The sequence below is a fragment of the Saccopteryx leptura genome, chromosome 2 (assembly GCF_036850995.1).
Source record: "Saccopteryx leptura isolate mSacLep1 chromosome 2, mSacLep1_pri_phased_curated, whole genome shotgun sequence".
NCBI lineage: Eukaryota > Metazoa > Chordata > Mammalia > Chiroptera > Emballonuridae > Saccopteryx > Saccopteryx leptura.
This window is the reverse complement of record NC_089504.1, coordinates 337,252,069-337,269,304: the sequence shown is the minus strand read 5'-3', so window position 1 is coordinate 337,269,304 and position 17,236 is coordinate 337,252,069. Positions and strand designations below refer to the sequence as shown.

At 35.9% G+C, this 17,236-nt stretch overlaps 1 protein-coding gene and 1 non-coding gene across 6 annotated transcripts in view; one reads left to right on the top strand and one right to left on the bottom strand.

Annotated features, from left to right (window-relative positions):
* Positions 1-17,236, bottom strand: part of NF1 (neurofibromin 1) — a 238,987-nt gene that overhangs the window by 152,641 nt on the left and 69,110 nt on the right. For all 5 annotated transcript variants that reach the window (XM_066363768.1, XM_066363764.1, XM_066363767.1 and 2 more), the window contains 4 exons: positions 13,880-14,011; positions 8,138-8,272; positions 3,757-3,870; positions 626-705 (listed from right to left, as the gene is read on the bottom strand). In XM_066363768.1, coding sequence (XP_066219865.1) covers positions 626-705; positions 3,757-3,870; positions 8,138-8,272; positions 13,880-14,011 — 461 coding nt within the window. The remainder of the gene's footprint in view (positions 1-625; positions 706-3,756; positions 3,871-8,137; positions 8,273-13,879; positions 14,012-17,236) is intronic.
* On the top strand, positions 3,113-3,188 carry TRNAT-AGU (transfer RNA threonine (anticodon AGU)). The gene has a single exon. It is a non-coding gene; the product is annotated as a tRNA-Thr (tRNA).

Sequence of the window (17,236 nt, the reverse complement as noted above, 5' to 3'; positions counted from 1 at the left end):
GTCTCTCTCTTCCCCTCCCGCAGCAAGGCTCCATTGGAGCAAAGATGGCCCGGGCGCTGGGGATGGCTCCTTGGCCTCTGCCCCAGGCGCTAGAGTGGCTCTGGTCACAACAGAGCGACGCCCTGGAGGGGCAGAGCATCGCCCCCTGGTGGGCGAGCCAGGTGGATCCCAGTGGGGCGCATGTGGAAGTCTGTCTGACTGTCTCTCCCCGTTTCCAGCTTCAGAAAAATACAAAAAACAAACAAACAAACAAACAAAACAAACAAAAAGAACACCCAGAAACTATTAATGCTACAAGATTTTAAAACTCTATAAACTTATAACTGCACAAAGTCAATTTGAAATACAGTTGTAACTACATAGAAATCTGAAATAAAAGAGAATATACCAAATAACAGTGTTAATGGTTGGGTAATAACATTTAAAAATTTATTTTCTACATTACTGTTGACATTGTTTCCACAGTTTAAACAAGAAACAATCTGATAATTTTAAGTCAAATAAAAAACAAAACCATAAAACCTCTGGAGGTATAAGTGAATAAAGTTTTACAATAAAGCCAAGTTAATACTTAAAGGCAAAATATAAAATTTTAAATTGAACTAAAATATAAAAGTCCATATACCTAATTTCCCAAAATGTTTCCACAGGAGCATCAGGGTTCCACAAATCAATGCTATCTAACTGATGAAGAACCAGCAGAGCCTGATTTTTTAAAAAGAGAGAGAAGATTTACTCAAAAAATATTTGGTAAACATGACACTAGACTATTTATTTTACAAATGACAACAAATCGAGCTATTTAATTGTAGCCTCAATATATACAGTGTAAGGCAGAACAGAAAAACTCAGAACCCAAATCTCTAAGGGAAAATATATGTATTTAACTTCACGCATATGTATGTGGATATAACTAAATCATTCTATTCATATCACTCTTACTTAGAATGGCATACATGTATGAAGCTAAATGATGAATTCAGAACACCAACATATACAACTAAAAGCTGCTTTCAGATACAAACAATTTCAATAAGTATCAAAGAACTCTGTGAAACATAAAATCAATCCCCAAGTAAGGAGAGCTTGCAAAATTAATACATACAACAATATTTTAGTTCTAGGCCAAAAGATAAAGTAAAAGATACCTTGCCACAAATTCTTTTCAAACACAGAAAACATAAATTATTTTTCAAAAACAAGAGAGAGGAGAGCAAAATAGACTTTGCATTTCATATTTAGGATGAAATATTTCATTCTAAAATATTTCAATTGACAGAACTGAAACTGGAATTTGGCTCACAGAAAATAAAAAGGAAATAATTAATTTGAAATATAGAACATACAAAAAACACTATTATGAAATAAATTACAGCTCCAAAAGGTATAAAGAGTAAACTAGCCTCTTCCTTCAAACCAGCCCTACCCTAACTGCATTCTACTTCCCCCAGAGACACTGCTGAGCCCTGCACATTCCTCTCAGTCCTTAGCGTATATGGCAATTCTTGACTCGGCTTTGAAGCCTTTTATTAAAATTCCAGTGAAACACTGTTTGGAACAAATAATAAGAATTGATAACTCCTCTTAAAAGTAAATCAAGCCCTGGCCGGTTGGCTCAGCGGTAGAGCGTCGGCCTAGCGTGCGGAGGACCTGGGTTCGATTCCCGGCCAGGGCACACAGGAGAAGCGCCCATTTGCTTCTCCACCCCTCCGCCGCGCTTTCCTCTCTGTCTCTCTCTTCCCCTCCCGCAGCCAGGGCTCCATTGGAGCAAAGATGGCCCGGGCGCTGGGGATGGCTCTGTGGCCTCTGCCCCAGGCGCTAGAGTGGCTCTGGTCGCAATATGGCGACGCCCAGGATGGGCAGAGCATCGCCCCCTGGTGGGCAGAGCGTCGCCCCCTGGTGGGCGTGCCGGGTGGATCCCGGTCGGGCGCATGCGGGAGTCTGTCTGACTGTCTCTCCCCGTTTCCAGCTTCAGAAAAATGAAAAAAAAAAAAAAAAAAAAAGTAAATCAAGTAATCAATGTAAAATAATTTTTTAAAAGTTGACTATATTCACACCCACTAGGATGGCTATAATCAAAAAGACAAACAATGACAAGTACTGAAAAAGCTACCGGAAGCCTTATACATTGCTAGTGGGAATATAAAAGGATGCAGTTCCTTTGGAAAGAGTTTGGAAGTTCCTGAAAAAGTTAAACAGAGTTACCATATGGACCCAGCAATTACACTCCTAGCTATAGACTTAAGAGAAATGTCCACACAACTTTCACACAAATTTTCACAGCAGCATTATTCATAATAGCCAAAAAGTAGAAACAGTCCAAATATCCATCAACTGATGAGTAGATGACAAAAAAATGCATTACATCCATACAATGAAAAATTTGGTAATGAAGAATGAAGTAGTGATTCATAATAAAATACAGATGAACCTTGAAAACATTATGTTAAATAAAACGAGCCAGACACAAAAGGCCACATTATGATCCTGCTTATATGAAATATCTAGAATGAGCAAATCTATCAAGACAGAAGACAGATTAGGGGTTGGCACAGCTGGGGTGAATGGAGAATGGAGATTAGATACAGGAGATGGTTGTACAACATTATGAATATACTAAAAAGCACTGAGCTTTACACTTTAAAATAGTAAACTTTATGGCGTCGGCCTGGTCTGCAGGAGTCCCGGGTTCGATTCCCGGCCAGGGCACACAGGAGAAGCGCGCCCATCTGCTTCTCCACCTCTCCCGCTCTCCTTCCTCTCTGTCTCTCTCTTCCCCTCCTGCAGCCAAGGCTCCATTGGAGCAAAGTTGGCCCGGGCGCTGAGGATGGCTCTGTGGCCTCTGCCTCAGGCGCTAGAATGGCTCTGATTGCAAAAGAGCGACGCCCCCTATGGGCAGAGCATCGCCCCCTGGTGGGCATGCCGGGTGGATCCCGGTCGGGTGCATGCGGAAGTCTGTCTAACTGCCTCCCCATTTCCAACTTCAGAAAAATACAAAAAAAAAAAAAAAGTAAACTTTATGGTACATGAATTGTATCTGGATTTAAAATTCAAAAATGACAACTACAATTAGAAAACTTTGAGTTTTTCATTAAGTATAAAAATGTATACAGCCCTGGCTGGTTGGCTCAGCGGTAGAGCGTCGGCCTAGTGTGCGGAGGACCCGGGTTCGATTCCCGGCCAGGGCACACAGGAGAAGCGCCCATTTGCTTCTCCACCCCTCCGCCGCGCTTTCCTCTCTGTCTCTCTCTTCCCCTCCCGCAGCCAAGGCTCCATTGGAGCAAAGATGGCCCGGGCGCTGGGGATGGCTCTGTGGCCTCTGCCTCAGGCGCTAGAGTGGCTCTGGTCGCAACATGGCGATGCCCAGGATGGGCAGAGCATCGCCCCCTGGTGGGCAGAGCGTCGCCCCTGGTGGGCGTGCCGGGTGGATCCCGGTCGGGCGCATGTGGGAGTCTGTCTGACTGTCTCTCCCTGTTTCCAGCTTCAGAAAAATGAAAGAAAAAAAAAAAAAGAAAAAAAAATGTATACAATGTTTTTCTATGTGTGATATAAAGCAAATAAACCCCTTCTTTCTCCATGGAGTTGATAAAACAGTGGGTAGAGAAAAACATACCATTTCCAGCAATGACATCTCTGTCATTACAGCTGTGCAGAAATTACATTTATCACCCACAGAAACCACATGTCAAAGAAACGTCAAGAATGTACACAGTTCCAGTCTTCCCCTCAAGAGCACAGAAACCATGTCTCTCTTACCTCCATTGCTTCCTGAGCGATCTCGGGCATGTGTGACTGAGGGACCAGTTGGACAAGCCCTGTAATTAATTCCGCTGTACTCCCTTGGGTTTCAGGCCCCTGTTTTCTTGGATTCTGAAAGGTAAAAAACAAATTTCAATTAAAATAATAATCAGACAAGCTAAAAGGAGTAGGGAATGTAGAATGACAGCTAATGGGTACTAGGTTTCTTCTGGGGATGATGAGTATGTTCTAGAACTAGATAGCAGTAATGGCTGCACAACCTTGTATATACTAAAAAACAGTGAACTGTATACTTTTTTTGAGAGAGAGAGAGAGAGAAGGAGAGGGAGAGAAGGAGAGGGAGAGAGGGAGGGAAGGAGAGAGAAAAGGAGAGAGGGAGGGAAGGAGGGGGGAAGCAACAACTCCTTGTTCCACTTAGTTATATACCCACTGATTGCTTCTCATATGTGCCCTGACTGGGGCTCAAACTGGTGACCTTGGGGTCTGGCTGGCACTCTTGAGATCACAACAGTGACATTGGCACTCCAGAACAACGCTCTACCCACTGCACCACCCACTAGGGCAAACTGTACACTTTTAAATGGTGAATTTATAGTATGTGAATATCTCAAAAATAATTGTGGAATTTTTTAATAAATCGAAACTGCTTTTGTTAAGGATTCTTAGTCTACATCTGTACTTGGTCTTTAATGTAAATAATGTCCAGGAAAAATATCTTAACTAAAAGAAAATGAATTAAGTATTAACTTTTCATAAGAAATCGTATCAATAGTTTTTTTTAGCACATTACAATGACTACATAATATACCTCTGGTTTGGAACTTAATGGTTTTGATCTTATAAATGATTGTGATCAAAGGCAAAGGATATGCATGCTGGATAAGACTGCATAATTATCTCGTGCAGCTCCTTGTCCAGCACACAGGACCTACCCAGATCCATACAGGGCCAGAATCCATACCTTCAGATAGCCACACCTCAGTCCTTTTCATTGTGGAACACTGTGCACTAAGAAAAGTAAACTCACAGTGTATATAAATGCAAATGACTATCTACTTAACGAGATTAAAAAGCTTCCTGAAACTTGGAAGCATCTATTTATACTTCAAGAATATAATGGGGCCCTGGCCGGTTGGCTCAGCAGTAGAGCGTCGGCCTGGCGTGCGGGGGACCCAGGTTCGATTCCCGGCCAGGGCACATAGGAGAAGCGCCCATTTGCTTCTCCACCCCCTCCCCTCCTTCCTCTCTGTTTCTCTCTTCCCCTCCCGCAGCCAAGGCTCCATTGGAGCAAAGATGGCCCGGGCGCTGGGGATGGCTCCTTGGCCGCTGCCCCAGGCGCTAGAGTAGCTCTGGTCTCGGCAGAGCGACGCCCCGGAGGGGCAGAGCATCGCCCCCTGGTGGGCAGAGCTTCGCCCCTGGTGGGCGTGCCGGGTGGATCCCGGTCGGGCACATGCGGGAGTCTGTCTGACTGTCTCTCCCCATTTCCAGCTTCAGAAAAAAAAAAAAAGAAAAAAAAAAGAATATAATGGGTTCGCCTGACCAGGTGGTGGTGCAGTGGAGAGAGCATTGGACTGGGATGCCAAGGACCCAGGTTCGAGACCCTGAGGTCGCCAGCTTGAGCGCGGGCTCATCTAGTTTGAGCAAAAGCTCACCAGCTTGGACCCAAGGTCACTGGCTCAAGCAAGGGGTTACTTGGTCTGCTGAAGGCCCACGGCCAAGACACATATGAGAAAGCAATCAATGAACAACTAAGGTGTTGCAACGAAAAACTAATGATTGATGCTTCTCATCTCTCCGTTCCTGTCTGTCTATCCCTCTGTCTCTGTAAAAAAAAAAAAAAAAAAAAGAATATATGGTTCATTTAAGTGAGACCAGTGCAACATATTTTTATTTTGCTAATTATAGATTCTTTCCCAACATAATAATTAAGGCAAGCCCTCACCCTAGTATATCCATAATTCAAATACTGTTAGCCTATTTTCTAATGTCATATTCAATTAGTAACAACCCAATAACACTTATTTATATTCAATCATTAATACCTGATACCAAAGACACAAGTAAAAAAGAAGATGTGTTTCCTACCCTCCTGGAGTATGCAGTCTGGTGGGAAAGACAAACATCAATAAAATAATCGGACCAGGAAGTATTAGATTACAAGTGAGGTAAGAACTATGAAGATACATATTTGCTATAAGCACTTGTATCAGGAAAATACGGCAGAGTCAGAGAGGCTTCCTGAGGGCAGTATAACAGCTCAGAACTAGCAGGAATTACTAGGTCAAGAGGAGAGGGAAACATACAGTAGGCAGAGGGAACAGCAGCATAAGGGCAGGTATAGAGGAATGGGGTAAGTAAGATGGATGGAAAAACAGGCCATCATGACTAAAGATAAATACAATGCCAGAGGTGGTAGGCAGGAGTCAGGTTCTGCATGACCTCATAGGTCTATCTGAAGTTCAGTCTTTATCCCAAGATCAATTTCAAGTAGAAGGTTTTAAGCTAGGCAGGGGCATTATAAGATTTACTTTTAAGGAGATCAACATAAGTTTAGTGCAGAAAGATGAGAAGGAGGTAGGAGACTATGCAAGCTAAGCAATTAGGAGGCTCAAAAAACTGACAGTAATATGGATTAGAATAGACATGGTAGAGATGAAAGATAATAAAATTGCATTACTTTAAAAATAACATGATTAAGAACATTTACCAGTTATTCATACACTTCTATTATTTACTAAGATTTAGAAATTTTATATATAAAATATGAAATAATCAATGAATCTATTTTAACTTACCTTTGGTTATTCTGAGAAAAGTTGTCTAACCACTAGATGGCAGCAAAGAAAATAATTTCAGTTTTAAATGGCCCTTTTGTGTTTGCTAAATGTTGAACTTGGAAAACTGCAAGTGTTGTTTAAATTCTTGTTCTTTCAGCAATAAAATATTTAACACATAAGGCACCAATGACTTTGGTGTCTTCTCTGATCCTGAATTATAGCTATGCAAACAAAGTGGTGCTAGTATATTATATGCGACACAAATGATGAAATAACTTGTGCTACATAACAAAAAAATAAGGAAAACGGTATTTTGTTACTTTCATAGAGTCTCATTGAGAGTTTTCATGACATTTTTCCATGCCTAAGTTCTAACAATTTATTCTATTAGATCCCCAAATTGGGATGGGCTTTTCAAAGAGTTCAAAACATCACAGGCCTTCTTTTGGGATCACTAATACTTTGAGGAATTCTGTCTCCTTTTCTTCTCTTTTCTTCAGAAAAAATACAAATACATATGTTCTTTTAAAATTCAGGGGGTTCAGAAAACTCTTGCAACTATGGATATCAAGTTATAAACTCCTATAATAGTAATGTGAAAAATATGCCACCAAAATTGAAAGTCCCTTAGCACTTACAAGGCCTATTGCTGAACAAAGCAGTAAGAATTAGCTTTCTGGACACTGCTCTCCAGAGACTGGAGAGACACCACAAAACTTAAACATGTTATCCTATGAACTTCACAATATATTATCTTTACATATGGGGCATTAATAATATTAATGTTAATGTTAGCTATTTTATTAATAGTAACACTAGCTAAGACATACTTGTCCTTATTATGCATTATACATTGTTTCTAAAAACATAACACATTCAATCTCAATCTTCTTGATCTAAGGTAAAAACTATTATCACAACACTTCACAAGAGGAAACTAAAGCACAGAGAGATTATTCACCCAAATCACACAGCTAGTCTGTCTCCAGAGCCCATGCTTTTAATCACTTCAGATAACTATCACTCATTCACATCTGTTAGTTCCTACTTCTTTTGTGTACTGCTGCCTTCTGGAATCTAATGCTATCTTCTGGAATCCATTAAAAGCCAAGCAGACAATAACCACAGCCATTTCCATCTTTTCCTTCCAGTACAGAATTTGTAGGCAAAGCCAGTAATAACACAGGCTGATGACAGGAAGAAAAGAGAATAGAAAAGCTAAATGGTTTGGCAATAGCAGTTGAGAGTTTTTAAAAAACCAACCATATAAATGGAAAAAGCACTCGTACATATTTAGTTTGTTTCATTAACTTCACCCCCATCCTAGGATAATGCCTGAATAATATATAATCTGTTAAAAGGTGAGGACAGAAGAGCAAACCAAAGTATATTATTTAATGATAAGGAAAATAAAGTAAAATAAAAATCTGATCTAATTATATCAGTATTCTCTGTTAGTTTTTTTAGGAATGTCTTTGAGCATGATCAGAAAGGATTAGTATGTGATCTTTAGCTAACAATTATATCCAAGGTCTAGGCATTTCAGTTAAAACAAACTAAGTTAGTGCAAGAATTTCAAGGGGTTTCATAAAAATACTTACACAAAGCAAGAGCTTTGGATCTGCGTGAATGAGTTTCACCATGGACAAGAGAAGATATTTATAGCTTCTTGTTTCCAGGTCTGTAGGTTTTTCTTTAAATTTAAGGCTTGTTACTTTTTCTTTAAATGTAAGACTCTAAAAACAAAAACATTATATAATCTTGTAATAATCAGACATTGTTCAAGATAATAGCCATCCAACTTTTTAAGTTATTAAAAAAAAAGCTTTGAAAATATACAAGTATTTTATACCACCAAATGGGTGGTATTAGTAGAAACAATCTATAATAAATATAAAGTTAATGTTACTCAGCTTAAAAAAATAAATAAAAATCAGTTTTGCAATACTGTAATTATTCTTATGTAATCTATTTAATAAAATTTAAGAGAAAATACATTAAAATACTAAAAGCTCTAATATCAGATTGACTCCTATATAAAAAACAATTCCCAAAATGTTAAAACATTAGGGACAAAATATTTAGTCTACAGCTCTCAAAATACATTGAGTAATGCATTTAACAAACATTTATCTTACATAGACACAAATATTTCATAGAATCTATGACATTATCAACTGTAAATGCATCATTATTGAATGTACAAGGAATAAAAACATCTGACAATGTCAGAGACCAGAAAGATAAGATGCACTCTCAATTTCAGAGATGTTAAAAACTAAAAATAAGTGTATCTGAGAATTGGTGAAATATGCTATATAGGCAACCTCTGTATTTAATAGTTTAATGTAAATTTGGTTTTTCCTTCAATAGCATTCCATCTCTCTCAAGTTATAGAATATATATATTTTGCCTGAAGAACAATGAGAAAACAGAGAAAGAACTTTTTGAGAAAGGTTAATTCATGGAAAATGTGTTTCAATTATGGAGATACTATGATGGATCCTGTACTGGTACAGTAATTATAGATGTTAGTTAGTCAACCAAAACTCCAACAATTATCTTCTGGATCCAATACCACCTTTCTCTCTGTTTTTATCCAACATTTCCTCTTCTCCTTTAAAAGAACATAAAAATATGTTTTGGCATGTATGCCTTTATGAGAGCACACAAATAGATGGAATATCCAGCATCTATTCACCTGTAATAAAAATCTCCAAGTAAACAGGCTGTCTTTCAAAGGTAAAAAGTAGAGATGAATATCTATATAACACACAGCCACTATTCTCAGTGTTTAAGTATGAGAAATATATTTGTTATTATGCCCAAGTATACTGAAGGTTTTTGGTCTTCGGAGGGGAAGAAAAGTACATATTAATACTCAAGAACGTCACTACACAGAAGAAATAACAAAACTTACAAATGCAGTTTACTTTTTGTATTTATAATCTGACTGCAAACATCTTACCAAATGTACTTATTAAATTCTATTTTTGTTTGTTCCTGTTAAACTGTTTTTTAATTCATTCTAAGTTGAGGTAACATCTTAGATCAAGGTGAAATTTTCATCAAACAAATTTATTTACTAAGATGTAACTAAGTGTAAGTACTCTTCCTTGATGTGGCCACTGCACAGGAATGCAGATCCGAAAACAATGAACAGATATAAAAATTATCTCTTAATCCTTTCTGAAAAGAAAATAATAGTTTAATTATGTCATCTCTTAATCACAGGTATCAGCATATAAATTTTGTTCCAGTATAACTGCCAAATATGATATATAAGACTTGAAAAATTCAAATAAGTTTTTCAATTCAAATTCTTCTTAGTTAATGACTTCTTAGTCAACTTGCTAAAGAATATATTTCTTAACTAGAAATATAAGAAAAATAACCCATTCATTATTTTTTTAAATTGATCTTCCATAATGCAGATATCAGTAGGAATCCAAACACATGAGCTTTGGTCAAAGAAAAGAGGCTGTCATGCCCAGAAAAGAAAATTCATGAATCAGAGTACATAGGTGTCTTATTAAGAACCCAAACCATTTGTTAAGTTATTTAAGACCATGACTAAATTACAGGCATGTAAGGAGCATCTGCTGAGCCAGTATTACTTTAAGAAGTAAATAAAATGTGCAGAAATTATACATATTGTGAAAACCCATACATCTAATATTAACAGGCTATCTTAGTTTTAAAACAGTAAATGATTTGTGCTAAGGCAAATATTACAAAAGCACAAAATGGGGAAGCTATGGCTCGATATTCATACGAAAAAGGCTAGAGTTTAAATGATTAAAAGTTCAAACTAAGATAATAATGCTACTTTAGACTGTCTATAAGAAATATAGTGTGAGATATAGCAGGTTAACAGATTTCACCAATTATTACACCACATCTGAAATAATAAAATCAAATCTTAATATGTCATTTTAATTGGAAAAAAAAAGTTAGGTTGAATTATTTCCAGAAGAGAAGAAAACCAGATGGAGAAAGATTTTGAAAGCAGGTCAATTCATTTACTCACTCAACAAGTATGTATGTACTAAATGCCTACTATGTGCCAGATACTGTCTAGGGGCCAAGGAACCCAGTGATGAACAAGCCAAATAAAACTCCCGTTTTCATGAAACTAACACAGCAGTGAGGAAAGACAGCTGAAGAACCAGATGGACACTGGAGTGAATGTTGACTATTCACTAAACATATTACTATTTATCCATTCATTTAACAATATTTGTGCCTCAGTTTCCGTAGCTATAAAACCAAAACATACACACACATGTACACTTTCAAAGAAAAGTGAAATAATAAAAGCCCTTCCAATGTTAAAATGATATAAAAATACAAAGAACCCTCAGGAGTATAGGAACCAGTTCTATGGAGCAGCAGAAAAAGCGGGGATCAGTGATGGCTGGGATTGATAGGAATATAAGTCTACCTTGGCTAAAGAAAAGTTTTCAAATAGCTCTTTCCAATAGGAAATATATCTACCTCCAAAATATAGGGTGGTTGGAAAGCCTAGAAACACAGGCATTAGTTTATCTTTCTACAGACTGAACACCTTGACTGCCACTTCTGCAGCAAGCTAAAGGCTCCAGTTTATCAAAGCCACATATCATCTGAGGCACGTAAGTGAAGACAACCCCTGAACAGACCATGTAATACAGTAGTTTTCAACTGGGCGCAATTTTGTCCCCCAGAGAATATCTGAAAATATCTGGAGATACTTTTGGTTTTCATGATTGGGGGGGTGACAGGCGGTGGGGTGCTAATACCACCCACATCATACAGGACAGTCCCCTACAACAAAGAGTTATCCATTCCAAAAATGTCAATAGTGCTAAGGCTGAGACATCCTGATGTATCATATTATCTCTAAACCATTTATTATGTATATTCACCTGTGTTTCCAGACTTTATGACACCTTGTAGTGATCTATTTATTCGCAAGTTTTCAAACAAAAGCTATAAGACTGGCATCACCATGAGGGCAAGTGCTTTGTCTGTTTAGTTCATCATGCTTCCCTGGCATTCACACTGTGCCTGGCAGCCAGTGGGAGCTCAGTACTTCCATGTCTGTTGTTTGACTGTTCACTTACCAGACCAGGTTTAAGAGAGGTAAGATTTGCCTTAAGAATCACCCAAATTCTAAAATGTTCTTATTCTAAAAAATGATTTTGTATCAAATTTCCTAATTCTTTTCCCTGGTAAAAATAGCCAGAAAGTTGTCCTTTAGCAATTATGTACAAATATATATACATACAAAATTTCATACATATATAAATGCATAACTATGTATATAAACAGCTTAAGAATGATTTTGATAATCAAATGTATACTGATAATTTTAGATAATAATTAGAAGTAAAAATTAAATTTATATTACAGGCATCCTTGGACCAAAGGAGATCTAGTTAGGGATAAGAAATAATTATCAATAGCATAGTGTGTGTGTAGCTCCTAGAATCAGTTAATAACTAGGGTTAAAAAATAACATAACTTCTAAATATAAGGAATATTTTCAGACTACGAATCAAATTTTGTCTTTGTTCAAAAGAATAATTTAGTTTCATTTTCTTTCAGTCCTTACCCACAATATGTAATTTATGAACAGCTGGTAAACTCGATATTGAAGTTAAATTACAAGTATTAACTTTCCACCAATTTGTATTATTGGAGGCCATTAATTTTCTACCAGAAAAGGTAGAAAACTTAAAACAAAAAGTCAAATAAAGTTATAATTTTGCAGAAGATATCTGAAATGATTAAATAGGTCAGTAAATAATTTTTAAACAATAAATTGCAAATCACTTTCTAAAAATTTTTTAAATGATATCTAGTTAAATAATATAGCCATTACTGATGTTCACCATATACTTGGATTAAAATTTTAATTCCTTAAAAAATTAAATACTTGGCATTTACAAAAAGTCAACTAAAATAACCTCGAATTTTATTTAATAAAGCATCATTGTCATGTTCTTTTGGCTGTAGTAATCCCCAAACATATGGCATAGCAAACTTCTCTATTTGAACATCTAAGATAAACAATCCTCCACAACAACTACTGACAACTGGATAAGAGTGAACTAAAACTATACAAAACCAAAATAATTTATTGACTAAAGAAACTTGGAAAAAAGAGAGACATGCCAAGGAAGAAGCTGTTTAAATTATCTTCTAAGTGTGAAGTGGCTAGTTTACCCGATAAAATCAACAGGTCAAAACATGCTACATTTTCATTTGAAATGACATGTTGTGACTATGATGGTAACTAAGCACAGAAAAGTCAAAGAAACCAAGGACTTTTCTGAGGTAGTTACAATGGATCATACTTACAGCCACAGAAGCCCACTGCCATGCAAAACAGTGACTGGTTGGCATCTGATCATGTGAGCGACAGCAGCCAATAAGAATAGAAAATAAGAAGCAGAAGACAAAGCACCACCAATCAATGTCAAGAGTTGCCATGTATAATTCTCTTGCTATACATTAATAGCAATATATGACTTCTACAAACCTATGTCTGTTTAAATAGATTCCCCATGAGTTTTAAAATTCCATATTAAGAGTACTAATTTTCCCTGGCCAGGTAGCTCAGTTGGTTAGAGAGTCGTCCCAATACACCAAGGCTGCGGGTTCAATCCCTGGTCGGGGCATATACAAGAGGCAACTAATAAATGCATAAATAAGAGAACAATAAATCAATGTTCTCTCTCTTCCTAAAATCAATACATTAAAAAATTTTTTTAAGTACTAATTTGTTAGTATACCTAATTTGAAAAGTCTGTTTTTATTAAGTTTAAATACAGTCAAACTTCAGTATCAAAGTGCCTATCAGTTTTTAAATGCTCAAAGCACATTTGCTGAATTATTTTTATTTCAAGTACAAACTTAAAATTTTATTTCTATATTCCTATGTGTGATACTCAGCATCCAATGGTAAAATGTGCATTAATAGGAACATTCACTCTAACCCAGAAGTCAGCTTCCCCTACTTAACCCCAAAAGATGAAGAGCTAATCAAATTATTGTGATTCATAAGAAAAAATTAAAGGAAAAAAATTGACATTAAGATTTTAACAGCATTTGTGAGAAAATTTCTGTAAGAAAAACAAGTCCAACTCACTGAAATAGTAAAAAACCAACATCACAAACTAGTATTGTAGCAACACTGCAGTATACAACATATCACAATACTTACAGAACAGTAGGGATACATTGGATTTTCTACAATAATTAAAACAGGGAAAAAGACATTGAATAAAGGAATGGGATAAAGATATTGAAAATGCAATAGGAAGAAGATGTGATTCAAAATTCATGATTAATCTTACTGGCGCCATTCGCATTGCTGGATGTGCTCCGCAGCCCTGCACTGCTTTATGCAGTGTTTCACCAAACATATTTCGAAGTTCCACTGAGTGACAATATACGGCATCAATCTTAGGCCACCAATCCAATGCAGACTGGACAGAGACCAAACGAAAGAAAAAGTACAAATTTACATGAGTTATATGCTCTGGTTATTACTGCAGTCTATGTTTTATCCTTTTGTAAGAAACTTTCTAAGATCATGCAAACACACACCATGATTTCCAATGTCTTCAAATAATATCTTTAATTTGAACCATACATCTATTTAAAAATATAATAACAAACATGAGACAAATTATCTGCTTCATGGCATACAAATTGTCTCTTCTCATTGATAAGTTAATGAATTTGAAAAAGTCTTCACAGAGCTAATTTGTAGCCAATCTTCTTTTGTAAGTTTAATGTTTTATACATTTCAGAAACATATGCATATATAGTACGTATTTTCCCAGGTAAGAATGTGATTATCAAAACTTTTAAAAAGATTAGTGGTTCAACACACGTTGAAGAAATATGTAGAAAACAATTACTTATATGCTTACAAACAATGATAATTACAACATAAAATCAGTAAATGAGATAAAGGCATTAGTAAACCTATAATCTTAAACTAATATGCAGTGAAGGTACAATACACGAAAAGACTAATTAATGATCACCACAAAGACAAACCAATCATAGCTAAATATTTTTAAAAAACAACTTTTTATGTAATATTTTTAATTTTGACTTAACCAGTTTAGTTTTGATTCTAGTTTGCAATGCCTAATTTATCTGAAAGTATATCTTTAACTTTTATGTTAAAATTAATTAATTACTATATTACAAAAAGTGACAATTGTGAAAATCACTAAAACTATAAAGTCTATCAGTTACCACATAAATGACCAGATGAAATTTCACATATGGAGAGTATGTAAGGAATACAATGACTTAAAACATAGGCTTGCAATTTGTAATACTCCTGCTATTGAAAACACCTGAAAGAACTGAACTAGTAAAGAAGGGGGGTTTAATACCTTCACATACTATTCACAGGCTCCTTCTTATTCAAAACTAAGGTAGTTTAATTCTCAACATTTAATTTCTTCATCCATAATTCTCAGAATGTTTTCAGTGGCATCAATTTATAATCACTTTAACCTAAAACTCTAAATTACAAACTGCATTTACTCAATAGGATATTATACAACCAACCTAGAATACTCAATTTGAATACTGAACTACACTGAGGAAGGGAGGGACTCTACAATGGTAAGGAAACAAATACATTTTTGGAGATAATACGGTTTTTTTTGCTTTTCCCTCAACTCTTTATTTAAGCTAATTCTTAACAAATGATCAAGTTTTAGTTTGTTCTATAATGGATTCTTTAAACTTTGGTCAGTTTGGTCATCAATATAGTATGATTTCCATATATTTACTAATAATATAGCTTGCATTAATCAGTTTAAAATAAAAAAGGCTCAACAATCATAAAATACATTTAGATAAGGGTCCTCCTCATTCTACTGACCCCAAAATATCTTGTCAGAAACTGATTATAAAGAGATGTGCATTCCATATAACATCCTACTGAAATTGTCTTTTTCTATTGAGTTTATTGGGGTGACACTGGTTAACAACCATACAGGTTTCAAGTGTACACCTCAACAAAACATCATCTGCATAATACATTGTGCGCCCATCACCCAAAATAAATTTTCTTGCTCCCATTTATCCCCCTTTGCACTCTTCCACCTCCCCCCACCCCATTTTCCCTCTGGGTATCACCATACTGGGGTGAGTGTGTGTGTGTGTGTGTGCGCGCGCGCTCGCTCGCGCGTGCATGCATGCGCACTCAAGCATACACATATTTTTCTTTTTTGCTTAATCCCTTCATCATTTTTTCACACAGCCCCACAACAGCCCTACCCTCTGATAGCTGTCAGTCTCTTCTATGTATCTATGCTTCTGCTTCTATTTAGTTTTTTAAGTTATCTCATTTATTAGATTCCACATAAAAGTGAGATCACAGAATATTTGTCTTTCTCTGACTGGCTTAGCTCACTTAGCATAATATTCTTCAGGTCTATCTATGCTGTAATGAAAGGTAAGATTTCGCCCTGGCCAATAGCTCAGTTTGTTAGAGCATTGTCCTAAAGTACAGAGATTGCCAGTTCACAGTCAGGGCACATACAGAAACAGATCGATGTTCCTGTCCTTCTCTTTCTTCCTCTCCCTTCCTCTCTCTAAAAATTAATAAAATAAACATTAAAAAAAATTTTTAAGGCAAGATTTCCTTTTATTTTATGGCCAAGTCGTATTCAACTGTATAAGTATACCACAGCTTTTTTTATCCACTCATCTACTGATGGGCACTTGGGTTTCCAGATCTTGGCTATAGTAAATAATTTTTCAGTGAATATAGGGGTACATATATTCATTCAAATTAGAGCCATTTTGATAGCTACTGAAATTGTATTGTGATGCCATAAAACAATTTTAACAAGATTTGGTGATTTTCATAACTTCTACATTTCATAATTTATAAATTAATTCATTTTAAAGTAAATGTTAGATACACTTTCAAACAGGCACTAAAAACTAGAAATCATGTAGTTGGCAAAATTTTTTGTTTGAAGCAGTTACTAAATGTGTACTTTCTAAAACTAGTCAGTTAAAGTAGCCATTCCTTTTTTTTCCTTGAAAACATTGTTTATAACCAAACAAATGTCAATACTTTTAAAATCTGATCAAACTATGTGGCAGTACTTCAAGAGATTATATAAATTCTCAAATGCCTTGAAAATAATTTCTTCAACCAAACCTCTCAGGAGAAAGAGCCCACTTCGTTCGCAATATCTGAACTATCCATAATAAACTACAATAAATTGCCAAAAGGAAAAAACAGAATACTAAATACTACACCAGCTTTAGCATGTTCCATTGATGACTAAGATATTTGGTTCATATAGGTATATTTTATTTCCTTAATTTCCCAATTATAACAATATATCTAATTTAGCCTAAAAGAAGCTTATGAAGAGTAAGAACTTAACACAGATCTTGTAACTACAATTTATCTCTTATGACATGCCATAATAAGAAAGGTGACAGTACTAAGAGTACCGTTTTAGAAACTGATGAAAGCTTACATTATAATAATTTTCAAATAGTGAACAGACTTTCAGATTTCTTCAGAAGAAACAGTGTAATCTTTTAGATCTAAACACTGTACTTATGAACAAGTATGAGTATGTTTCACAAAAGCAAAAACAAAACTGCAAACACCATTACTACTCCTAAATAAACTCTCAAAACACACCAGTAAAACT